At 38.5% G+C, this 27,893-nt stretch overlaps 1 protein-coding gene across 3 annotated transcripts in view; it reads right to left on the bottom strand.

Moving 5' to 3' along the window:
• Window positions 1-27,893, bottom strand: part of LOC111822934 (membrane-spanning 4-domains subfamily A member 4A-like) — a 109,594-nt gene that overhangs the window by 11,198 nt on the left and 70,503 nt on the right. For all 3 annotated transcript variants that reach the window (XM_023743175.1, XM_023743173.1, XM_023743177.1), the window contains 2 exons: window positions 15,418-15,474; window positions 13,620-13,769 (listed from right to left, as the gene is read on the bottom strand). In XM_023743175.1, the coding sequence (XP_023598943.1) occupies window positions 13,689-13,769; window positions 15,418-15,474 (138 nt within the window). In that variant the 3' untranslated portion in view covers window positions 13,620-13,688. The remainder of the gene's footprint in view (window positions 1-13,619; window positions 13,770-15,417; window positions 15,475-27,893) is intronic.

The following is a 27,893-nucleotide window of genomic DNA, read 5'->3' as shown; positions in this document are numbered from 1 at the left end:
GCGGAGGGGAGGAGTGTGCTGTCACAGAATGGGGTGAGTGCTTAGGGTCTCATAATAATGTATGCAAACAAAAATTTGTATGGGAGACTAACTTGAAATATAAACTTCAGTTAATTACAACAATAAAAAAAAATTGAAGGAAAAACAAACAAACAAAAAGAAAACCTTAAGAGTCCCCAGATTACAGCAGATCACCAGTCCCAAAACATACACAGTCTCTACCCTCTATATCCCCCAACCCAAACCCCTTCTGATTTGGGCTCATCCCAAATACTTTGATTTCCATCTTTAGGCATGTCATCAGGCTATCCTGTCTCTGGTTGGTGCATGTCTTACTCATCTAGTGCTGCTATAAAAGAAATACCACCAGTGGATGGCTTTAACAAAGAGAAATTTATTTTCTCACAATCTAGTAGGCTAGAAGTCCAAATTCAGGGCATCATCTCCAGGGGATGTCTTTCTTTTTCTGTTAGCTCTGGAGGAAGGTACTTCTCATAATCTTCCCCTGTACTAGGAGCTTCTCCATGCAGGAATCATAGGTCCAAAGAATGGGCTCTATTCCTAGTACTGCTTTCTTGGTGGTATGAGGTCCCCTGTCTCTCTGCTCCTTTTTCTCTTTTATATTTCAAAAGAGATTGAGTCAAGATATAATCCAATCTCGTAGATTGAGGCCTGCCTCTTTAACATAACTGCTACCTATCCCACCTCATTAACATCACAGAGTAAGGATTTACAATTCATAGGAAAATCTCGTCAGATGACAAAATGGTGGACAATCGCACAATACTGGAAATTATGGCCTAGCCCAGTTGATATAATATTTTTTTGGGGAGGGGGACACAATTCAATCCATGACAGTGGGTTTGGGTTTCTCAGTTTGGGGGAACTTCATGCCAGCCGCTGTGAGGACCAAAATGGTCTCATTGGGGATGTGCTTCGATATCATGAAGCTGCTGCCAATGCTGGAAGTAAAAACAAATTCAGCTTGAGTATATCATTTGACATAAAATGTACAGGGCTGCCATGATCCGGCCTCCCAAAACTGTAAGATGCTTAATCTGCAGGTGATCTGTCGTTTAGGGAAGGAAACTAATAGTATGGAGCAGGAAAACCTTATAATGTTGGTTTTGTGAGGAGTTTTCCATAATGTTTGACATAGTCTATCCATTACAAGTAATAAACACATCCCAGGAAGGCAACAGCATGAATCTTAAGAGGTTCTTACGCACAGGGGCAAACAGTCTCACAAGACTGTTTTCAATACAAGGGGCAATTTCCATTTCCCCTAGTCCCACCTATAATGACTGCATTGCCATATTTTGAATGAATTTCACCCTTAACCTAACCCACCATCATGAGACGTAGTAAGAGTTCTGTTTTCAAGTTTTCCTATTCTGGTTCGGTACCACTCAGACTATCTAACTCTGCCTTTTTGTTTTAGTTTAGTAATACTGATTAGCGTTGTTGTTGTTGTTAGGTGAAGTTGTTGCTGTTGTTGTTAGGTGCCGTCAAGTCAGTTCCAACTCATAGCGACCCTATGCACCACAGAACGAAACACTACCCGGTCCTGAGCCATGCTCACAATCATTGTTATGCTTGAGCCCAGTGATGCAGCCACTGTGTCAGTCCATCTCGTTGAGGGTCTTCCTCTTTTTCGCTGACCCTGTACTTTACCAAGCATGATGTCCTTCTCCAGGGACTGATCCCTCCTGACAACATGTCCAAAGTATGTAAGATGTAGTCTTGCCATCCTTCCTTCTAAAGAGCATTCTGGTTGTACTTCTTCCAAGACAGATTTGTTCATTCTTTTGGCAGTCCATGGTATATTCAATATTTGTCGCCAACACCACAATTCAAAGGCGTCAATTCTTCTGTCTTCCTTATTCATTGTCCAGCTTTCGCATGCATATGACGTAATTGAAAATACCATGGCTTGGGTCAGGGGCATCTAAGTCTTCAAGGTGACATCTTTTCTTTTCAACACTTTACAGAGGTCTTTTGCAGCAGATCTGCCCAATGCATTGCATCTTTTGATTTCCTGACTGCTGCTTCCATGGGTGTTGATTGTGAATCCAAGTAAAATGAAATCCTTGACAACTTCAGTCTTTTCTCCATTTATCTGATTGGTCTAGTTGTAAGGATTTTTGTTTTCTTTATGTTGAGGTATAATCCATCGTGAAGGCTGTAGTCTTTCATCTTCATCAGTAAGAGCTTCTAGTCCTCTTCACTTTCTGCAAACAAGGTTGTGTCATCTGCATATCAGAGGTTGTTAATGTGTTTTCCTCCAATCCTGATGCCATGTTTTCTTCACATAGTCCAGCATTAGTCCTAGTTATTTTCATTATGATTTTTTTGCTACACATTAGCATATAATACCTTCAATACTTACAACAACTTTGCTAGTCAGTCAGTTATTAAAATGATGTAATAGTTATGGAAACGCCTAGTCAGACAGCGTGTTATGAATGGAAATAATACACACTTTGCATATATGATAATGCAGAGTTAATGCTGAAAAATTTTTGTGGTTATAATTATTACTAAGCAGAATTCACACAATGGGAAGTTGTAGAATCAGGGTTAGACCCAGTTTTCCCAGAATCTGAAACTTTTGCACAATTCACTAAATCCTGCAACCACTTCCTATCCCATCCTACTTTCTTCCTGACAATGGCAGCTTTGTGTCTCAGTTTATACAGTCTTAGAGGCAGCTGTATGTGATGGTATGAGAGCAGAACCATAAACCTAGGTTCAAGGTCGCTTGTTAGCCTTAAAGATGAGTTGCCTGTGGTATTAGCTGCTAAGCTCAGTTTAGATTCTCTTTTCCCTGCACCACTTTCAGCCCACGGACTCCCCAGTTTGCATTATGGCCTGAGAACATTTGAAGGTACAAGCTCTCTGCTGCCATTAATTATGTGACTTTGGGCAAGTGACTCACCAAAATCACGCAGTTAGAAAGCAGCACAAACTGTTAAAACCAGATACTCCTTCTCCTGCCCATTCTATTTCCAAAATGCTCTAGTGTCTCTTAACTGCTCTTCCAGTCAAATAACCCCCCTAATACAGTCACTGCAACAAAGCTGTGAGCTGAGAAACTCTCTCTGCATTGCCTACCTATTCCTGTGGATCAGCCCATGGGTTCCAGCCGAACTCTTTGAAGTCCCCAGGAGACTTTAGCTCTGGATTCTCATACAGACCTGCCAGCATTTCCTACTCATCTTCATCTTCTGAAACCTCTAGCTCTTCGTTAGTCCAGAGTTTACAGATACACAGGATGTCATGTGTGTGATATGTTCAGATTGCAAATTTGTGAACTGTGCTTCCACTTCCTTTTTACTAAATTCCTAGCATCTCCAGACATATCACAAGTAGAACCAACTAATGACTGGGAGAGAATGGAAGTCACACAGCTCTATGTGTGAACTACCATCCCAGTACTTACTAGCTCCTTGTTATTAGACAAGTCTGCATTTTTCTTGGAGCCTCAGTTTCTTAATCTGTTAAATAGGATAATCATACTGACACTGGAGAGTTGCTATCAAGAATGCAGTACAAAAGGCCTGTACTGCTTCCCAGGGGTATTCAAAAATATATAGCTAAAAGTGGCTGGGTGGCACCAATGGTTAAGCGCTCCGCTACTAGCTGAAAAGTTGGTGGTCTGAACCTATCCAGAGGTGCCTCAGAAGACAGGCCTGGCCGTATGCTTCTGAAAGGTCACAGCCTTTAAAACACTATGGAGCAGTTCTATTCTGCACAGAAGGGGTGACCATGAGTTAGAATTGACTCCATGGCAACAAACAACAACAAAAACAATAAAATCGTAATATTGATAGTAATAATAGTATTAATAAATAATAGTGTTCAATAATATATAGCAAATAATAGTAATGCAGCTCTGGTGATGCAGTGACTTAGAGCTCAGCTGCTAACTAAAAGGTTAGCACTTTGAATTCACCAGCTGATCCTTGGAAAACCAATGGAAAAGTTCTACTCTGCCCTATAGAGTCAGTACGAGTCGAAATCCACTCAACTGCAATGGTTTTTTTTTTGTTGTTGTTTAATAATAGTAATAATTTGTATATTGTTTTCCAGGAGCACTTAATAATATTAGATAATAAAATTAATAACAACAAAAAAAAGTTTTTCATATGTTTTGTATATATATTTTTTCTTTATCCAATTCCTCAGGTTTTGGGTAGGCTGAAAACAGCCTTTTGGCACTCACTGCTTCCAATGGACTGAAATATATTCCCCAAAACTATGCGTTGTAAATCCTAACCTCTATACCTGTGGTGGAGCCCTGGTTGTGTAGTGGTCAAGACCTGTGGCTGCTAACCAAAAGGTTGGCAGTTTGAAACCACTAGTTGCTCCTTGGAAACCCTATGGGGCAGTTCTATTCTGTCCTATAGGGTCTCTATGAGTCAGAATTGACTGGATGACAACAGATTTGGTTTTTGGTTATACCTGTGGTTATAATCCCACTTGGGAATGGGTTGTCTTTTTTATGTTAATGAGGCAGGATTAGTGCAGGGTGGATCTTGAGTCAATCTCTTTTAAGATATAAAAGAGATTAAACAAGCAAGCAGAGGAGAGATGGGGTAAGATAGATGCCAAGTACATGGAAATCTCCAAGGACCAGAAGGCAGAAGCTGAAGAGACAAAGAGCTTCCTCCAGAACTGACAGAGAAAATCTTCCCCTAGAGCTGGCACTCTAAATTTGAACTTCTAGTTTCTTAAACTGGGAGGAAATAAATTTCTGCTTGTTAAAGCCATTCACTTGTGGTATTTCTGTTATATTAGCGCTAGATAACTAAGATATAATTTGGTACCGAGAATGGGATGCTGCTTTAACATATATCTAGAATGTAAAAGCAGTATTGGAACTGGGTAATGGGTAGAGGCTGTATGAGTTTTGAAGTGCCTAATAGTAAAAGCCTATATTGCCTTGAAGAGACTGTTGGTAGAATTATGGACGTCAAAGACAGTTGTGGCGAGGGCTCAGAAGGAAGTATGGAGAGCTATAGAGAAAGTCTCTATCGTCTTAGAGAATACATATGGCATCAGGAACAGAATGTTGCCAGAAATGTGGACACTAAATGTGCTTCTGGTGAGGCTTTAAAAGAAAATGATGAACATGTGATTGGACAACGGAGGAAGAGCGATGCATTTTATTCAGTGGCAATGAATGTGTCTGAATTATGTTCAAACGCTTGGTGGAAGGTAGAACTTGTAAGTGAGTGTCTTAGGCTGAGCTCTCTAGAGAAGCAAAACCAGTAAAACATATAAATATATATAGAGAGAGATTTATATCAAAAAATCAGCTCATGCAATTGTAGAGGCAGGAACGTCCCAAGTCCATAGATTAGGAAAGAGGCTTCTCCCAATTCACGTAGCCGCAGGGGCTGGCAAACTCAAGATCAGCAGGTTGGAAAGAAGGACTCTGCTCACAGGCTGTGAAGATCAGTGAATTCCAGGATAGGCAGATAAGTTGATAGCTCAAGTCCCAAGAACTGGAGGTCAGGTGAAGAGGAGGCAGCCGCAGAATCCAGAGTGAGCAAAAAGCCAGAACGATGCTTATATTCAGATGCAGGCCACACTCCCAAGCAAACTCCCTTTCCATTGATTGGCTACTCACAGCATATTCAATCATGGGAGTGATTACATATAAAGACTGAGAATCATGGCCCAGCCAAGGTGACACACAATCTTAACCATCACAGTAACGAACTTGGATATCTGCTTGATGAGATTTCTGAGACATGTATTAAAGGTGCCATATGGTTTCTCCTTGCAACTTACAGTAAAATGTGAAAGAGATGGACTTAAAAATGAACTGTGCAAAATGAAAAAAAAAACTTAAAGATTTGGAAAATTCTGTGGTACAAACTAATGACACATGTCCTAGAATTTTCACCAAGAACGTGGCTACACAAACTTTTGTTAAAGAGATTAAGCCTCTGACTGATGGATCTATTCAACTACCACAGCAGCAAACCCATTAGCTTAGACTGAAGGGGACAGAGAAAGAACAAAAGCAGAGAATGTTGGACTTTTCTGCATCGATTGATAAGATCGTGTGGTTCTTGTCTGTTCTTTTATTTATGTGATGGATTACATTGATTGTTCTTCTAATGTTGAACCATCCCTGCATACCTGTTATAAATCCCACTTGATCATGGTGATTTTTTTTTTTTTTTTGATATGTTGCTGAACTCTATTGGCTAGAATTTTGTTGAGGATTTTTGCATCAATGTTAATGAGGAATATTGGTCTGTAATTTTCTTCTTTTGTGGTGTCTTTACCTGGTTTTGGCTTCATAGAATGAGTTTGGGACTATTCCATCCTTTTCTATGCTCTGAAATACCTTTAGTAGTAGTGGTGTTATCTCTTCTCTGAAAGTTTGATAGAATTCTCCAGGGAAGCCATCTGGGCCATGGCTTTTTTTGTTGTTGTTGTTGTTGGGAGTTTTTAAACTACTTTTCAATCTCTTCTTTTGTTATGGATTTATTCAGTTGTTCTACCTCTGTTTGTGTTAGTTTAGGTAGGCACTGAGTTTGTAGAATCCATTTCGTCTAGGTTTTCAAATTTGATACGGTACAATTTTTCATAGTATTCTGTTATGATCTTTTAATTTCAGTTGTGTCTGTTGTGATGTTACCCATCTGATTTCTTATATGGGTTATCTGCTTCATCTCCTGTTTTTCTTTGTCAGTTTGGCCAATGGTTTATCAGTTTTGTTGATTGTTTTCAAAGAACCAGCTTTTGGTCTTTTAACTCTTTCAATTGTTTTTCTATTCTCTATTTCATTTAATTCTGCTCTAATTCTTATTATTTCCTTCCTTCTGGCGCCTGTGGGCTTCTTTTGCTGCTCTCTTTCTACTTGTTCCAGTTGTAGGGTTAATGTTTTGATTATGACCCTTTCTTCTTTTTGGATGTGTGCATTTATTGCTATAAACTGACCTCTTGGCACTGCTTTTGTTGTGTCCCAAAGGTTCTGGAAGGATGTGTTTTCAAACTTGTTTGATTCTATGAATTTCTTTATTCCATCCTTAATTTCTTCTCTAACCCAGTAGTTTTTGGCAAGGTGTTGTTCATTTTCCATGTGTTTGATTTTTCTTTTCCTTGCTTTTCTGTTGTTGATTTTTACTTTTATGGCTTTATAGTCAGAAAAGATGCTTTGTAAAATTTTGATGCTTTGGATTTTGTTAAGGTTTGCTTTATGGCCTAATAGGTGGTCTATTCTGGAGAATGTTCCATGTGCATTGGAAAAGAAAGTATACTTGGTTGCTGTTGGGTGCAGTGTTCAGTATATGTCTATGAGATCAAGACGGCTGATTGTAGCATTTAGCTTTTCCGTGTCTTTGTTGAGCTTCTTTCTGGATGTTCTGTCTTTCACCGAATGTGGTGTTTTAGTTTCCTACTACTATCATGGAGCTGTCTATCTCTCTTTTCAGTGTTGTTAGAATTTGTTTTATGTATTTTGGAGCCCTGTTGTTGGGTGCATTAATATTTATTATAGTTATGTCCCCCTGGTGTATTGACCCTTTAATCATTATATAGTGTCCCTCTTTACCCTTTGTGGTGGATTTTATTTTAAAGTCTATTTTGTCAGAGATTAATATTGCCACTCTTGCTCTTTTTTGAGTGTTGTTTGCTTGATATATTTTTTTCCATCCATTAAGTTTTAGTTTGTTTGTGTCTTTAAGTCTAAGGTGTGTCTCTTGTTGGCTGCATATAGATGGATTGTGTTTTTTAATCCATTCTTCCACTCTCCGTCTCTTTATTGGTGCATTTAGTCCGTTTACATTCAGTGTAATTATTGACAGGTATGAGTTTAGTGTTGTCATTTTGATGTCTTTTGTGTGTGTTTATGACAGTTTCTTTGTTCCACTTAATTTTCTGTGCTGAGTCGTTTTTCTTTATGTATTTTCTTTACATCTTTTTAATTGTTGATTTTATATTTGTTGAGTGTTTATATTTTTCTAGTTTTTTATTTTGACTTGTAGGACTGTTAGTTTCCTTTGTGGTTACCTTAATATTTCCCCCTATTTTTCTAAGTTTATACCAGTCTTATATTTCTTTGTATCACCTTGACTTCCTCTCCATATGAAAAATCTATGTCTACATTTTTTAAGTCACTCTTTTTTGTTTTAATGTTGTCGTCTTTTACATAATGACATCTGTTTCCCTATTTTCAGTGTTTTACCTTTGATTTACTTTTGTGTCTTCCCTATCTGGGTTGATATCTGGTTGCTCTGTCGTGTGTTCTAGTCTTGAGTTGTTATCTGATGTTACTGATTTTCTAACTGGAGGACTCCCTTTAGTATTTCTTGTAATTTTGGTTTGTTTTTTGCAAATTCCTTAAACTTCTGTTTATCTGGAAATGCCCAAATTTTGCCATCATATTTGAAAGACAGTTTTGCTGGATGTATAATTCTTGGCTGGCAATTGTTTTCCTTCAAGGCTTTATATATGTCATCCCATTGCCTTCTTGCCTGTATGGTTTCTACTGAGTAGTCCGAACTTGTTCTTATTGATTCTCCTTTGTAGATGACTTTCCATTTATTCCTAACTGCTCTTAAAATTCTCTCTTTATCTTTGGTTTTGGCAAGTTTGATTATAATGTGTCTTGGTGACTTTCTTTTGGGATCTACCTTATGTGGGGTTCGATGAGCATCTTGGATAGATATCTTGTCATCTTTCTCAATATCCGGGAAGTTTTCTGCCAACAAATCTTCAACAAGTCTGTCTGCATTTTCTGTTATCCCCCCTGTTCTGGTACTCCAGTCACTTGTAGGTTATTCCTCTAGATATAGTCCGAGATAATTCTTAGGGTTTCTTCATTTTTTAAAATTCTTCTATCTGATTTTTCCTCATATAAGTTTGTGTCAAGTGCTTTACCTTCAATCTCACCAATTCTGACTTCCCTTGCCTCAATTCTGCTCCTATGACTTTCTATTGAGTTGTCTAATTCTGAAACGTTATTATTAATCTTCTGGATTTCTGATTGCTGTCTCTCTATGGATTCTTGCAGCCTGTTAAATTTGTCATTATGATCTTCTCTAATCTTTCTAATTTCCTCTATTGCATGTTTTACATTTTGCTTAATTTCCTTCCTAATTTCTTGAAGAGTTCTGTATATTAATCTTTTGTATTCTGCCTCTGGTATTTCCAAGAAATTTTCCTCCTGTGGATAATTTCTAGATTCTTTATTTTTGGAGCTTGTTGAAGCCTGTTTACGTGATTTGATACTGACTGTTGTCTCCGAGCCATCAATAAGTTATTATATTTATTTATTTTATGTTTGCTTTCTGTGTCCTAACTTCTTGTTTTGTTTTGATATGCGCAAGTCGGCTGCTTATATGAGCTAGTTTGATTATTGGCAACTTTGAAGCATTAATGTCCTATCACCAGGAGGTTAGATCTCTCACTAGGTATGTGAGCTTAGGAGTCTGCCCACTCCTCCTGTATGGATTCAGCTCAAGTGCCCAGGTAGATAGCCACCAAGTGTGTGGTGTAGTCTCTCACTTACAATCCTAGACAGGCATGGGTGATTGGTGTAGGAACAGGCATCTGGCTGTAGCAGTGGGACACACTCTGAGCAAGGTAGGGGGCTGACAGCCGCCCCGAGTGTCCAAGTGTCCAGGAGGAAGGCATGTCCCTATTCCCTAGAGCACATAGGTGGGTGGGTTTTGCAGCCAGACTATGAGCACTCAGTGCTGTTGACTGTAAGGACCGGGGGGCACCTCTTATTCATGGACCCCTATCACAGGTGGCTAGGTGGCATTGTCACGCTTTTTTTTTTTAATCCCCTGTCCTCTACTTTCCAGTGCTATTGTTAGCACAGACTGTGAAAGCACTTTAAAAAAGGAGAAACAGATCATAAAGATCATTGTCATCTTAGTCCTTTCAAACACTAGAAATTCCATAAGGTGGGCATTATGATATGATCTCATAGCTTAGTCATTGTTGGTTGAAAATGTTCCCCCCAAAGAGGTCCAGGTCTTAATCCCCAGAATCTGTGAATATGTTAAATTACATGGCAAAGGCTGCTAATCAGCTGCTTTGAGATGGGGAGATTGTCCTGAATTATCCCCATGGGTCAAATTTAATTTATAAGCATTCTTGTAAGTAGAAGTAACAGGAAGAAATCCGAGAGCGATTTGAAGATACTGCACTGCTTGCTTTGAAGATAGAGTAAGGGTCCATGAGCCAAGGAATGCAGGTAGCTTCTAGAAGATGGAAAAGGCAAGGAACCAGATTCTCCCGTAGAGCCTCTGGAAACATAGCAGCCCTGCTGAAATCTTGATTTTAGCCCAGTGATATCCATTTCAGACTTCGACTTCCAGAAATGTAAGGTAATAAATCTGTTTTGTTTTAATTAACTAAGTTTGTGGTAATTTATTGTAGCAGTAATTAGACACTAATGTAGTAATGGAGCCCTGATGACGTCGTGGTTAAGAGCTCGGTTGTTGACCAACAGTTTGGCAGTTCAAATCAACCAGCTGCTCCTTGGAAACCCTATGGGGCAGTTCTACTCTGTCGTATAGGGTCGCTATGAGTTGCAACCCACTTGACTGCACACAACAACAACAACAATGTAGCAATGAACAACAAATAAGTCTGTCTTTAATCAATACCCTCGGAGAACTGACTTTAGGTCCAATCTTTAGCCAAAACACATGGTCAGATTTGAGGGACACTGGGAAATACTCTTATTCCTAATAATCTTATGCTGAAATGATGCTGAGGATTCTTTGGTTGAATCATTCTCTCCTTTCTCTCCTTGCACAGGGATAGTCCCTCTGGTCTGGACAAACCAAGGATGAAGGGCTCAGGATATAACACAGACTCAAGTGGACCTAAGAATATTTGTATTAATTATTTCATTATCTATTCACTCATCCCTTGAACAAATATTTGTTCAGTAACCTTTGTATTTTGAGCATGGTTGTAGGTGCTGAAGGTACTGGAGAAAAAAAAAAAACCAATTTTCTTGTCTTCAAGGATCTTACCATCTAGAGGCATAGACAAGAGGTTGGTAAACTCTTTCTGTAAGGAGCCAGAGAGTAAATACTTAAAGCTTTGCAGGCTATAAGGTCTCTGTTGCAACAGCTCAACTCTCCCCTTCTAGTGCAAAAGCAGCCTTACACAATATGTAAACAAATGAGGGAGGCTGTGTTTAAATAAAACTTTATTTACAAAAACAAGTACCAGGCCGCATTTTCAACAGAAAGTAGAAAATACACATGAATTAATTTGAGCCACACGGAATTGCTGCTTTTCTAGGTCAAGTATAGTTGATCATTGGCAAATTTCATATACTTCTACCTAATGATTCCAGGTAATGTGCTACCAATACACTCTTTTTTACAAAGATCTCACCATCTTCTAACCTCTTCTGATAATTATATTCAAAGGTAAATTCTCTGATCCTTTGGAAAACTAACTGATGGGATGAAGATGATGATGATGAATGATAATTATGGTGATGATGATATTTTCCTCTCAGGAGGACTAGACTAGAGTTTCCTGAAGGCAGGAATATGGTTACCTTTCTTATGTCTCCCAGAGTGCTGACTCTTGGATTGAGGGTAAAATATGGACTCATGGACTTGTGGGCTGAAAGTGCAGATGCCCAAGTAAGAAAACACCTGATGCTTCAGATTCCAGGATGACTTTATGGATACCTTCTGGTGAGAGGATGGGCAGGGAAAGATCGTCACACAATTAATGAGAATTCATGATGGCTTTTGGAAGAAGGTGATTGAGATGATGGCAGGACCAGCTACATAATTTATAGGCCCAAGTGGAAAATGAAAATGTGGAGCTTCTTGTTCAAAAATTATTATAATTTCAAGATATAAACAGCAGAGCATTAAACCAAGCACTGGCTTTTCTCTGGGCAGGGCCCTGTGTAGACACCAGGGAAACCATCCCCATTAAGCCAGTAAAATACAGATCTGGTCCTTATTATTACCCCCTTAAAGTCTATTAATGTGAGAAACTTCAGAAACTGAGCATAAAATTCAAAAATTCTTCTTTAGTATAACAACATGGAACAATAGTAAATGCAATACGAGGATAAGAAGCAGGAAGTTCCAGATTCAGATTCTGCTTTTGCCAATTTCTAACTGTGTCACCTTAGTAAAATGTGTTCTCTGAAGAAACTCTCTTTTCTTATTTTGAATGAATGGCAAGAAATAGAATTGCTTACTATAAGAATTGTCAGAAAAATTAAGAGGAGTAGATTCTTTTAGCAAAGTTACCTCAAGGGGTTATTTTGGTGTGACTGTACAGCTCTAGAGACATCGGCACTGCAATTGGTCTGCATAATAAATTAGGAACAATGCTGAGGTCCAAATGTATCTGAGGATAAGCTATAATGAGTACAAAATGAGAGGAAGAACTAAGCAGCATGGTGGAATGCTAGATGTTTATATGGAGTGATGATTACAGAAAACAGGTGTTGAGATTGGCCAAGAGACTTTGAAGTAGCAAATATTTAATGTTACATTCTACTTTGTTATCCTTTGCTGCGATATCCACCCACCCCACACACACTTACCCCATGATCCAAAACTTCAAGAAGTTTTACTACCTACACAATTTTTTTTAAGTGGTTGTCTTGGTTTGCTAGTGCTGCCGTAACAAAAAGTACCATAAAGAACGAGGATTCATTGTCTCACAGTTTTGAAGGTTAGAAGCCCAAATCAAGGTATTAGCTCTAGGGGAGAATCTTTCCTTTTTGGTAGCTCCAAGTGTTTCTTGACATTCCTTGGCTTACAGATGAAACTTCAGATGAAATTTGCCTGCCGCCCTATGTGTGTGTCTCTCTGTCTTCCCTTGCATAAGAGACCACTGAGAAGGGATTAGATGTAAGACCCATCCTACTCTGGAATGTCTTGATTAATATAACAAAGAAAAACAGGGTCACACTCACAACTACTAGCGTTAGGACTTCATCTTCTGGAGGGACAAAATTCAATCTATAACAGTGGTAATTTGGAAGATAAAGTTTTAGGATAGTATCCAAATGGGGACGAGTGAGACAGAAAAGTTGTAAAATACAGAATGAAGACTGGGAATTTTCCAGGTGCAGGATGTTGAGGATAGAAATGATGAGTCATGCAAGAACATCTAGAGATGTTGGGAGGGACCCTGGGTTACTCATCACTTGTAGGATAATGTTCAAGACAATTTTACTTTAGTTAGAGAACCAGTTAACCCTGTGAGAAGCTTAATCAAGAAGCTCTGGAGACATAAGGACTGATATTTGAGCTCCATTTTTGGAGGGAATAACAGTAGATACTTATTAGAATTGTGAAATTAAACAAGAATATTATGCAAAGGGCCAAGTACAATAACTGTTAGATAGTAGGTGTTCAATAAACATGAGCTTTCTTTTCCCACTTTGCCTGATCACATATAGAGAATAAACAAGGAGAGATGTGGGATGCAGCCCTAACTCCTAAATAAAATATTGCCCTATTCTCAATCACTTCAAAGTTCCCAAAATGATGTAGCAATTAAAGAATGCTGATTGTTACTTTTGCCAGAACCAGGGCCCCCGCAATCTGCTTCCCCTACAGTAGTCTGTGAAAAGAGGAAGCACTCACCATTAACATGGAGCTGTTCATAGCACAAATTTCTGGCGTCTGACTATAGTCACAATGAAGGTAGCTGAATTAAAAACTATTGAGGCTGAGTATGATCCCTGTGGTGACCATGGCTGAGCTGATGATATTCAGTCCTAGGCTACCTTGATCCTAGAAAGGAATAAAAATCTATCAAACAGGGCAACAACATCCTCAGATATGCCTCCATCCTTCACAAGCCCTGCTTCTTCCCCAACACCGTCATCTTCTCCAGCAATAGTCTCCTAACTTGTCTCTTTCCTTAATCAAAAAACCAAACAAACTGTTACCATACAGTCAATTCTGACTCATGGCAACCCTATGTGTTACAGAGGAGAACTCCTCCACAGGGTTTTTCGTTGTTCTATTGTTGCTGAGAATATATACAGCAAAATATACACCAATTCAACACTTTCTATGTGTATAATTCAGTGACATTGACTACATTCTTGCAGTCCTGCAACCATTTTCACCCTCCTTTTCTAGCTGTTCCTCCTTCATTAACATAAACTCTTTGCCCCCTAAGGTTTCTATTTAATCTTTGAAGTTGCTGTTGTCACTTTGATCCCATAGAGATAGTTTCTAAGAGTATAATGCTCAAGGCAGACATTTTTTACTAGTTAAGCTAAACTATTATGTGGTTTTAAGAAGACTTTATAAGGTTTTTCTAGTTGTAATATTACGAAGTAGATTTCCAGGTCTTTTTTCTGTGGCACCACTGGGTGGGTTTGAATGTCCATCTTTAGGCTAGTAGTGAAGTGCAAACCATTTGCACCTCCCAGGAGTTTAATCTCTTGCCAGAACACAAATATGATCTGTCATTCCCAAACTTGTATCCTTCAGATCACTCCCCTAGGAATCTCATTAGAGGGATTACAATGCTCTTTATACTTTAGTTGGACGTATACTATGTCCATCTCCTACCATGTCATACTTCTGATGCATGATTGCTTATCATTCTCTAAATGCTGCTTGCCTTTCATGCCTCTATGCCTTCTGCATACTATTTCCCTCCCCTGGGTATTCCCTGCCATACATTCTCTTCTCATGGGAAAAGGTATGGAGGCCTTTTATAAAAACTAAAATTTCTCAGGAACGAGTGAAAGGTTGGGTGCGACTGTAGCAGTAGGCATATTTTAGTGCATCAAACTGGATGAGAAGCTAAGGAGGCAGCTTTGAAAAGGCCATCATGAACATACTCCACAGTTTAGTATTTATCCTTTGAGCAAAGAAAATTCAACTATGATCTTTTGGTATGAAAAACGTTTGATGAAATTTGGGTTTTTTGCCTTTTATTGGCATGTGAAAAGACAGCGTGGCATGGGAGTTATGTTTTAAAATTGCTTCTTCTTTAATAGCCTTAGTGTGAATTGTATTTTATTGCAATCTGAATCAAAATCCTTTTAGGATTCAATTTTATTATACATTCTAATCATTCAGTTAATAAATATTATGTCACACCTACACTCAGTGCCATTGTCATGTGCTGGATCTCAAGTTGCAGGGATCTTTTGACTGCTTCTATTTCACATTTCCCCTAAGGAATCCTCTGTATCTTCATAAAGATTCCCTCAGCAACTACCTCACCAAAATATTCCACCCTGTGTCAGAAATTCTATCATTGGCCAATTGGCAGATGAGCTATTTTGAAAGACCAGTTTAAACAGTTCAATCTCACAATCTCTCCTGCTTGTTTAAAAACAAACAAAATACGGGGCCATCAAGTATCATCAATCCTCTTTTGGTACAAAAAAAAAAAAAAATATGAAACATTACTCACCAGACACTCTGTATCTCTCTTTCCTGCTGCAATTGACAAGGACCCTGAAACAATAAACTAGTAACAAAAAGAAAAATGAAGGTAAAATTTTAAGCAAATATTTGAAGACATAATTTACCAAAACTTACCCCTAAATTAGATATAAACATTAAATCGACCAATTATCTTAGAAGACACACAAAACTTTGTAAATAATCCCCACCGCCTCAAGAAAGAACAGAGAAATTCCTTCAGAGGCTTTTGAACAACAGCTAATAGTAGTGGTATTTAAACAGTTCCAGAGCATTGAAACATAGAGAAAGCTTCCAAATTCCTGATACGAATTAACACTAATATTGGTACCAAATTTGCACAAGATAATACAAAAAGAAAAAAGAAATTAAGACTCATTTCTTTTTAAAATATCTATTAAAACTAGTAAACAAAGGAGTAGGAAAGAAAAATTTCTAATTCCTTATTAGATGATTAGGATCTACTAGTTCATTTGACTGCAACGATTGTGTAGCTATTTTCCTTTTGGCAATAATTGCTAGAATCAAGTCAACAGGCTCCCTGCTGACTATTCAACTGTTTGAGTTCTGAGGTTTGTTTTGACACTTTGATTTCAAAAGTTACAGAAAAATTGTATTTTAGTACCAAAAAAAATGACCAATATAATGAAACAACATGATAAATTACTTTAATAAATGTCTAATGTCAAGGCATTTGTTGTTGTTGCTAGGTGTGCTTAAGTCCATTGCGACTCATAGTGATCCTATGTACAACAGAATGAAACACTGCCCGGTCCTGCCCTATTGCCTCACAATCATTGTTATGTTTGAGCCCATTGTTGCAGCCACTGTGTCAATCCATCTTGTTGAGAGTTTTCCTCTTTTTTGCTGACCCTGTACTCTACCAAGCATGATGTCCTTCTCCAGGGACTGATCCCTCCTGATAACATGTCCAAAATATGTGAGACAAAGGCTCACCATTCTTGCTTTTAAGGAGAATTCTGGCTCTACTTATTCCAAGACAGATTTGTTCATTCTTTTGGCATCCATGATATATTCAGTATTCTTCGCCAACACCACCATTCAAATTCGTCGGTCGTTCTTTGGTCTTCCTTATTCATTGTCCACGTTTTGTACGCATATGAGACAATTGGAAACACCATGGCTTGGTCAGGTGCAACTTAGTCTTCAAGGTGACATCTTTGCTTTTCAATACTTTAAAGAGGTCTTTTGGAGCAGATTTGGCTAATGCAATCTGTCTTTCGATTTCTTGACTGCTGCTGTCATGGGTGTTGATTGTGGACCTAAGTAGAGTGAAATCCTCGACAACTTCTGTCTTTTCTCCATTTATCATGATATTGTTTATTGGTTCAGTTGTGAGGATTTTTGTTTTCTTTATGTTGAGGTATAATCTACAATGAAGGCTGTGGTCTTTGATCTTCATCAGTAAGGGCTTCACGTCCTCTTTGCTTTCAGCAAGCAAGGTTGTGTCATCTGCTTAACCCAGGATGTTAATGAGTCTTCTTCCGATCCTGATGCCGCCTTCTTCTTAATATAGTCCAGCTTCTCAGATATTTTGCTCAGCATACAGATTGAATAAGTATGGTGAAAGGATACAACACTGACACACACCTTTCCTGACTTAGAACCATGCAGTATCCCCTTGTTCTGTTTGAACGACTACCTCTTGATCTATTCACAGATTCCTCATGAGCAAAATGAAATATTCTGGAATTCTCATTCTTCAAAATGTTATCCATAATTTGTTATGATCCACACAGTTGAATGCTTTTGCATAGTTAACAAAACACAGGTAAGCATCTTTCTGGTATTCTCTGCTTTCAGCCAGGATCCATCTGACATCAGCAATGATATCCCTTCTTCCACATCCTCTTCTGAATCTGGCTTGAATTTCTGGCAGTTTCCTGTTGATGTACTGCTGCAGCCACTTTTAAATGATCTTCAGCAAAATTTTACTTGAGTGTGATATTAATAATATTGTTATATATATTTCACATTCTGTTGGAATACTTTTCTTTGGAATGGACATAAATATGGATCTCTTCCAGTCATGTGGCCAGGTAGCTATCTTCCAAATTTCTTGGTATAGACAAATGAACACTTTCAGCAAGGCATCCATTTTTTGAAACATCTCAGTTGGTATTCCAGCAATTCCTGGAGCCTTCTTTTTCACCAATACCTTCAGTGCAGGTTGACCTCTTCCTTCAGTACTATCAGTTCCTGATCATATGCTACCTCCTGATATGGTTGAATGTTGACCAGTTCTTTTTGGTTTAGTGACTATGTATTCCTTCCATCTTCTTTTGATGCTTCCTGTGACCTTTAATATTTTCCCTGTAGAATCCTTCACTATTGCAACCTGAGGCTTTAATTTTTTCTTCAGTTCTTTCAGCATGAGAAATGCAGAGCGTTTTCTTCACTTTTATTTTTGTATCTCCAGGTCTTCACACATGTTATTGTAATAATTTACTTTGTCTTCTTGAGCTGCCCTTTGAAATCTTCTGTTGAGCTCTTTTACTTCATCATTTCTTCCACTGGCTTTTAGCTACTGGATATTCAAGAGTAAATTTCAGATTTTCTTCTGTCATCCATTTTGGTCTTTTCTTCCTTTTCTGTCTTTTTAATGACCTCTTTCTTTCTTCATGTATGATGTCCTTGATGTCATCCCACAACTCATCTGGTCTTTGGTGATTAGTGTTCAATGTGTCAAATCTATTCTTGAAATGGTCTTTCAATTCAGGTGGGATATGCTTAAGGTTGTACTTTGGCTCTTGTAGAATTGTTCTGATTTTCTTAAGCTTAAACTTGAACTTGCATATGAGCAATTGATGGTCTTTTACACATTTGGCCCATGTCCTCGTTCTGAGTGATGATACTGAGCTTTTCCATTGTCTCTTTCCACAATGTAGTTGATTTGATTCCTGTGTAATCCATTTGGTGAGGCCCACCTGCATAGTTGCTGTTTGTGTTGTTGAAGAAAAGTATTTCCAATTAATAGGTCGTTGGTCTTGCAAAGTTCTATCCTGTGATCTCCAATGTCATTTCTATCAACAAGGCCATATTTTCCAACTGATGATCCCCCTTCTTTGTTTCCAACTTTCACATTCCAATCACCAGTAATTATCACTACTATGTGGTTGGTGAGTGAATTTGAAACATAGTCCCTTGTAGGAGTATGGATATTATCTTATCACTGACAGCATTTTACTACAGGATAGATCTTGAAATGTTCTTTTTGATGATGAATGTGTTGGCATTCCTCCTGAATTTGTCATTCCCGGCATAGTAGACCATAGGATTGTCTGATTCACAACAGCCAATACTACTCCATTTCAGCACACTAATGCCTAGGATATCAATCTTTATGCATTCCGTCTCATTTTTGACGACTTCCAATTTTCCTAGATTCATACTTTGTACATTCTATGTTCCAATTATTAACGAATGTTTGCAGCTTTTTCTTTCCATTTTAATTCATGCCGTATCAGCAAATGAAGGTCCCGAAAGCTTGACTCAATCCAAGTCATTAAAGTCAACTCTACTTTGAGGAAGCAGTGCTTCCCCAGTCATATTTTGAGTGCTTCCAAGCTGAGGGGTTCATCTTCCGGCACTATATCAGGCAAATTCTGCTGCTATTCATAGTGTTTTCACTGGCTTTGTTTTTTTTTTTTTTTTTTCAGAAGTAGACCTCCAGGTGCTTCTTCCTAGTCTGTCTTAGTCTGAAAGCTCAGCTGAAACCTGTCCAATATGGGTGACCCTATTGGTATTTGAAATACTAGTGGCATAGCTTCCAGCATGACAGCAATATGCAGGCCACCACAGTACTACAAACTGACAGAGAGTGGTGGACCTAAATCACAGTAAGAGTTTAATGATAGCTGTTACTGGCATTGGAGCCCTGGTGGTGCCGTGGTTAAGCATTCAGCTCTTACCAAAAGGTCAGCAGTTCAAATCCACCAGCAGTGCCTTGAAAACCCTATAGGGCAGTTCTACTCTGTCCTATAGGGTCACTTTGAATCAGATTCGACTGAAGGCAATGGGTTTGGTTTTTGGTTTTGGTATTATTGGCATTAATATTATTAGATATATAAAGCATTCCCAGACATAAGACAGTGTTTGCTATACTTTAGACTTTGAACCTTTGCTGTAAATAGGTGAAGGGGAGCATAAAGCCTACTCTAAACTATCTCTTCTCAACTTTGTAGAGGTAAATAAATGGAAGCCCCTGAATGCCTGAATCAGTTCCTTGATTTTAACATAAGTATTGTTATAAGTTTTCTCCTATTGTTAGTGGATGAAACTTGATACTTTATTCTCATTAAACTCTCAATTTTCAGGGAATTTTTTTTGTGTTTATTGGGGGGGGGTACTTTTTAAATTTTCTTTAATTTTAATTATGTTTTTAAACTTAATTTTAAAAATAGTTATTGTTATTAAACTTATGAAACAAAATTGATCTAATAGTCCCATAAACAATTTTACTAAGACCTTGTAGTCATTGGGTCAGACACTATAAATTGCCTGCATAACAACCACCTCACTTTTTCTTCCCTGCTAACAAAACCATCATTTTGTTTAGTGCCCCATTAGCTTCAAGGTAGAATGAACCCTCCCCAGTCACAGTGATGAATCTTGATAAGTCCAAACCAATAATGGCAAGTCTATCTCCACTGCCCATAGTTAGTTTGGGAATATGCATACAAAACATCTCTGAACACTAAGGTAAGTCAAGAAGTCTGATATGGTCTACAGGAGTCCTTCATGAGGTCCTGCATCACCAGCCAAGGACCAACCTGGAAATGACTTGCCACTGACCTTCTCATTTGGAAATAATCAATGCTTTCAATATTTAAGCCATTCCGGTTTGGGTCTTTGGTTACATGCTGCTGTAAAACATTATAATTGATATACATTAAATATTTAATTTCCCTAATTTTCTATGTCTTTTATATTATTATTCTCTCATTAAATATGAAAAAGCTGAGTCAGACGGAGGTTAAATATATTTTTCAAGGTTATAGAACTACAAGGTAGAGTTAGGACACTGTCTCCAATTATTTCAGAGGGTACTGTACTCACCATTACTGACCCACACATTTGGTAACCTACATATACTGAAATGGGTTCTGGTCCATAAAATGGTAACAAGACATACAACAATAGTATTCCCAAGCTGAGTTTTATAAAAGCAATCAGGATCTGGATAACCTAGAAATGATGACAAAAGTAAAAACCAATTATCCATCACAGAAATGGTACCCAAGTCAACCTTTCTCCAGCCACTGAGCTACTTTCTTTCTCAATCATTTGGAATAGTCAGATGTGCTTCTTGATATTATTTTGTCAATTTTTTTCCATATAAAAAACTGTGATTATAGTGACTTACCAAAATTATCTCTTGGGATATCTATCTATGCTCCAGAAATTTCAAAGTAAAAAAAAAAAGAGTGTGCCAGGACTTGCTCAGAGACACTGTACTGGTACCCAAGATGACAACCCATGATGTCATAGGTACGCTTATGACAACTGTTGCTCCCCTTTGTCACATGCCCAACAAGGGAGAAACAGGAGTTAAAAAAACACTTCTTGCAAGGATAAGTGACCCGAAAGAAGGAGAGGCCCTGCAGTGGAAGAAGAGAAAAGAGCAAATATGACATGTTCTTAGCATCTGGGACCTGAGGCCATGACTGTGAGGACAGAGGTCCAAAATTAGGGGTGTTTGAGTACATTTGTCTCATGGCATTAAAAGGGATGCAAAGTGTCCACAATGACTTTGTCCCAGTGCTTGGAGCCAGAGCTACAAATAAACTTTTATACTCACTCTCCTTCCGCAAGTGCTAACTTGTCTTTCTTTATATACTTTATTACTTTCAGGGAAATCCACCTAAGACTCCAGAGGGGAAATGCATGGAAGGTATAAGAGTTTTCATCATCTGTAGAACAGACTGGCTGAGAAAATGACCTAGAGAGAGATACTAACAACAGGCAGCCATCAGGTATCAGGAAGGCCTGTGGAGGGGACACCATCTAGTCCACACTTGGCCTTTTCTTTTGCTGCTCTTCCATGCAGAAGTTAAATATATTTACCATGGATGACCCACAGGGATTAAAGCATGATGTCATAGAATATTCTGCCATTATTTTTTAAGTGATAGGGCCTGAACTTCAAATACTGCTGTCCCAAAGATCAGTTGATGTGATATGAGGCTTGTAGGAGAGAACATTTGTCATTAGGTCTGACCAGTTTTGAGTTTACAACATCATTGGTCTTCTCCCAGATCTACACCTGACTTACCCCGAGGTCCTTGAGTACCCTCCTCAAGAATTTCTCTGCCTGTCTCTCCTGAAATACATGAGAGTCAACCTCCGTGTGGTCTGTAGGGATCCTGGTGGGTTTGTCATGGTGGTAGAAAAGATGCTGCAATAAGAAACGTAGTTCAGAAAGCAGTCCTGGAAATGACAGGAGAGCAGTACCTTTGAGGCAGGCTCTTCCATAAGACAGTGTTTGGTCTGCATTCCTTCACTAAGTTATGACAGCTCTTAGGGACATTTCACTACATGTTAAAGAGGGAATTTATTTCCACATTCCTGATTTCCTCTTTCTTGGGGAGGGAGAAAGGAGGTGATTGCATGATTCCTGAGAGCATGATATTCATTTTGCTATGTGGTTAGTGTTTATGCCCGTCTATCTTTTCCAGTTTGTTTCAAAGATTGTTCAGAAGAGTCAGAGTTGTCTTCTGCTTCCTGCCCTCATGGAATAAACTAGGCACATTTACAAATGACGAGGGGGTAGTGTCTGACCTACTGTAACTTCATGAGGTGGAAGGAGAATCAAGATTAACAGGCCAAGGCTGATTCGTATGAGGCAGGGTTCAGACACACCTCCTCTCTCAGCCATCTTTACCAATTCTGACATCAACCGTCCCTCCATAGCACTCTCTACTTCTCTGATAGGTTCAATAATTCATTGCAATGGCCACATAGAACTCACAGACAAAACTCACAATTACAGGGTTTATTAGGGAAGTAACAGTTACAACTCAGGCTCAGGAACACTCAGGATACAGTTCTACCTTCAGGACTGCCTCTTCGCAGTCATGCTTGCAGGCATGCCTCTTCCTGGTCCTCTGTCTTTGGCCTAATGCACTCAGCTTTCTCCCTGGGCTGGGATGCCACCACATTGTCTCCTGTTTCTGGGTCTCTGCTGCCAAGTCTCTGCTGCTGGCTGTGTGCCACCGCTTCTCTCTGTCTTCAGTGTTACAGCTCTTTCTCTCTCTGTGTCTTTTGGTTCCATGAGCTTCTCAGTGCAGGGATCTTGGGTCCAAAAAATGTGCTGGTTCCTAGCTGTTCTTCTTGTGATGGTGAGATCTTCACTGTGCTCAGGAATTGGCTCTCTTTTAAGGCAAAACTGATCAATTCCTTTGGTAGGCCACAATTATCTTATTTGAACAGTCCCACCCAATTATTTGGGTGGGATTTACAAGACCATGTCTAGAAAGGCCATAAAAAAGCAATCCATCCTACCACAACAAAACAGTAGGCAAAGGCAGACCAGGGGATGCTCTTCTTTCTATTGCAGACTCTTCTTTTATGATAACCGAGTTTGTAAAGTAGGTTACATATTAAATGCTGTTGAGCAGAGTGATGGTTAAGATGGTGTGTCCACTTGGCTGGGCCATGATTCTCAGTGTTTTGGCAGTCATTTGTTGTTGTGGTCACTTCCCTGTTGAGATCTGATATGTGATCGCCTCCATGATGGGACCTGCAATGAGTAGCCAATCAGTTGAAGGGTAGTTTCCTTGGGTGTGTGGCCTGCATTGAGTGTGGGCAGATGTTCTGGCAAGGTTCGGGGGCTTTTGCTCATTCTGGATCCTCCAGCTGGCTCCTGTTCATCTGATCTCTGGTTCTCGGGACTTGAGCTAGCAGCTTACCTGTGGTCTTCCCTGCTGATCTTGGGATTTGTTGATCTTTACAGCCTATGAACAAGAGCCCTGCTCCTTGACCTGCTGATCGTGGGTTCACCAGCCTCTGTGCCTACGTGAACCAGGAGAAGCCTCCATCCTGATCCACTGACTTGGGACATTAGCCTCTACAACCCTGTGAGCCATTTCCTTGACATAAATCTCTCTCTCTATATATACATTTATACGCTTTACTGGTTTTACTTCTCTAGAGAAACAAGTCTAAGACAAGTACTTACAGGAACCTTGGTGGAGCAGTGGTTAAAGTATTTGGCTGCTAACCAAAATGTCAGCGTTTTGAACCCATCAGCTGCTCTCTGAGAGAAAGATGTGGTAGTCTGCTTCTGTAAACATTACAGCTTTGGAAAACCTATGGGGCAGTTCTACACTGTCCTATAGGGTCACTATAAGTCAGAATCAACACAACAGTTGTAGGTGAGTGGTGTAGTCAGACTGAACTGTAAATCTGAGCATCCCCAGAGCACAAAACAGTATCTAGATTTTAAAGGGGAGGGTAGAATAAATAAGGGCCTTTATTTTGGCCTTAAGTCTAATCCACAATGTCTAATGCATTTTGACCTGGGAGAACTGACTCTCTGGTATTAAATTCAAGTTATTATAATAATACAGTTGTATCTCCATTTAGCAACTTCTCCCAGAGGGGAAGAACATGAACTTTCATGTCCAACATTCAAAGACCCAAATAGAAAAGATACAGCCTTCCTCAAAATTTCTCTTTTAATGATTAAATGGATGACTCTTCATGAAGACAAAACCATAACAAATATCTACGTGCCCAATGACAGGGCTCCCAAATACATAAAAGAAACTCTAACAGCACTGAAAAGAGAAATTGACAGTTCCACAAGAATAGTAGGAGATTTCAACAAACCACTGTAAGTAAAGGACAGAACATCTAGAAAGAAACTCAACAAAGATACAGAAGAGCTAAAGGGCACAATCAGCCAACTTGACCTTGTAGACAAATATAGAACACTCCACCCAACAGGTGCAAAGTACACATTCTTTTCCAATGCACATGGAATGTTCTCCAGAATAACCTACATCTTAGGCCACAGAGCAACCCTCAACAAAATTCAAAACACTGAGATAATGCAAAGCATCTTCTCTGACCACAAAGCCATCAAAGTAGAAATTAATAACAGGAGGAGCAAGGAAGAAAAAATCAGTTACGTGGAAACTGAATAACACCCTGCTTAAAAACCACTGGATAATAGAAGAAATCAGAAATGGAATAAAAAAATTCCTAGACTCAAACAAGATTGAAAACACATCATACAAAAACCTTTGGTAACCAACAGAGGACTATTTATAGCAATAGATGCACACATCAAAAAAGAAGAAAGGAACAAAATCAAAACATTAGCTACAGAACTTGAAAAAAAAAAAAAAAAAGCCCACAGCCACCAGAATAAAGGAAATAATAAAGAGCAGAGCAGAAATAAATGAAATAGAGAATAGATGAACAATGGAAAGAATCAACAAAACAAAAAGTTGGTTCTTTGAAAGGGTCAACAAAATCGACAAACCACTGGCCAAACTGACAAAAGAAAAACAGGAGAGGATGCAATTAATCCAAATAAGAAATGAAATGGAGAACATTACAATAGACCCAAATGAAATGAAAAGGATCATAACAGAGTATTATGAAAAACTATATTCCAATAAATTTGAAAACCTAGAGCAAGTGGACAAATTTCTAGAAACACACTACCTAAATTAACACAAAATAATGTTGAAAATCTGAACAGACCCATAACAAGAAGAGATTAAAAAGATAATTTAAAAAAAAAAAAAACCCAGCAAATAAAAGCTCTGGCCCAGATGGCTTCACTGGAGAATTCTACAAAACTTTCAGAGAAGAGCTTATACTAGTACTACTCAAACTATTTCAGAACATGGAAATGGAAGTGATATTTCTGAATTCATTCTACGAAGCCAGCACAACCCTGATACCAAAACCAGGCAAAGACACCCCCAAAAAAGGAAATTACAGACCAATATCTCTTATGAGTATAGATGCAAAAATTCTCAACAAAATTCTAGCCAATAGAATTCAGCAGCAAATCAGAAAAATAATACACCATGACCAGGTAGGATTCATATCAGGTATGTAAGAATGGTTCAACATTAGAAAATCAATCAACGTAATCCACCACATAAACAAAAGGAAAGAAAAGAATCACATGATCATCTCAGTGGACGCAGAAAAGGTATTTGACAAAGTCCAACAGCGATTCCTGATAAAAACTCTGAATAAAATAGGTACAGAAGGGAAATTCCTCAATATAGTAAAGGGCATCTATGCAAAACCAACAGCCAACATCATTCTTAATGGAGAGAGGCTGAAAACTTTCCCCTTCAAAACAGGAACAAGACAAGGATGCCCTTTATCACAACCCCTGTTTAACATTGTGCTGGAAGTCTTAACTGGAGCAATAAGGCAAGGAAAAGAAATAAAAGGCATCCAGATTGAAAAGGAAGAAGTAAAACTGTCTCTATTCATGAACAAAATGATCCTATACATAGAAAACCCAAAAGACTCCATGAAAGAACTACTGGAACTAATAGAAAGATTCAGCAGAGTAGCAGGATACAAGATAAACATACAAAAATCAGTTGGATTCCTATACACCAATAAAAAGAATGGTGAACAGGATATCAGGAAAACAATATCATTTATAATAGCCCATAAAAAAATAAAATACTTAGGAATAAATTTAACCAGGGATGTAAAAGACCTATACAAAGAAAACTATAAAACACTACTGCAAGAAACCAGAAGAGATCTACATAAATGGAAAACATACCATGCTCATGGATAGGTAGACCCAACATTGTGAAAATTGCAATTCTATCCAAAGCAGTTTATAAATACAATGCAAAACTGATCCAAATACTAACAACATTCTTTAAAGAGATGGAAAAAATAACCATTAACTTTGTATAGAAAGGGAAGAGTCCTCGGATAAGTAGAGCACTATTGAAGAAGGAGAATAAAGTAGTACTCCCACTACCTGACTTCAGAATCTACTCTACTTGTATGGTAGTCAAAACAGCCTGGTACTGGTACATCGACAGATACATTGATCAATGGAATGGAATTGAGAACCCAGATGTAAATCCATCCATCTATGGTCAACTGATCTTCAGCAAAGACCCACAGTCCATCAAATGGGGGAAAGATAGTCTTTTTAACAAATGGTACTGGTAAAACCGGATGTCCATCTGTATAAAGGTGAAACAAGACCCATACCTCACAACATATACAAAAACTAATTCAAAATGGATCAAAGACCTAAATATAAAGCTAAAAACCATAAAGATGATGGAAGAAAAAATAGGATCAATGCTACAGGCCCTAATACATAGCATTAATAGGATACAATCCATAACCACACACATAAACTGCAGAAGATACGTTAGATAACTGGAATCTTCTAAAAATTAAACACTTATGCTCATCAAAAGTCTTCACCAAAAGAGTAAAAAGAAAACCTACAGACTGGGAAAAAATTTTTGGCTATTACAAATCAGACAAAGGTGTAATCTCTAAAGTGTATAGGAAAATCCAACACCTCTACAACAAAAGACAAATAATTCAATTGAAAAACGGGCAAAGGAAATGAACAGACACTTCACTAAAGAAGACATTCAAGCAGTCAACAGACACATGAGGAAATGCTCGCGCCATTAGAAAAATGCAAATCAAAACCACAAGAGATACCAGCTCACCCCGGCATTTCTGGAACAAATCAAAAAAACTAGAAATAACAAGTGTTAGAGAGGCTATGGGGAGATTGGGACTCTTATGCACTGCTGGTGGAAATGCAAAATGATAAAACCATTTTGGAAAACTATGTAGCACTTCCTTAGACAGCTAGAAATATCATATGATCCAGCAATCCCACTCCTAGGAATATAACCTAGAAAAATAAGAGCCGTCACACCAACAGACACACACACCCGCCCATTTTCATTGCAGCATTATTCACAAAAGCAACAAGATGGAAACTACCTAGATGCCCACCAACAAATGAAAGGATAAACAAACTATGGTACATACATGTAATGGAGTATTATGCCACGATAAAGAACAATGATGAATCTGCAAAGCATCTCATTACATGGATGAATCTGAAGGGCATTATGCTGAGTGAAATAAGTCAATCACAAAAGGAAAAATATTGTATGAAACCACTACTGTAAAAACTCATGAAAATGTTACACACAAAAAGAAACAATCTTTGATGGTTATGAGGGAAAGGAGGGGTGTGGATGGAAAATCACTTAATAGACAATAGATAAGTGGTAACTTTGGTGAAGGGTAAGACAGTACACAATACTGGGGAAGCCAGCACAACTTGTACAAGGAAATGTCATGGAAGCTCCAGAGACACATCCAAACTCCTTGAGGGACCGAATAGCTAGGCTGAGGGCTGTGGGGACCATGGTCTCAGGGAACATCTAGCTCAACTGGCAT

Source organism: Trichechus manatus, unplaced genomic scaffold, assembly GCF_000243295.1.
Source record: "Trichechus manatus latirostris isolate Lorelei unplaced genomic scaffold, TriManLat1.0 scaffold00240, whole genome shotgun sequence".
NCBI classification, from domain to species: domain Eukaryota; kingdom Metazoa; phylum Chordata; class Mammalia; order Sirenia; family Trichechidae; genus Trichechus; species Trichechus manatus.
This window is presented reverse-complemented; position numbering and strand designations above follow the sequence as displayed.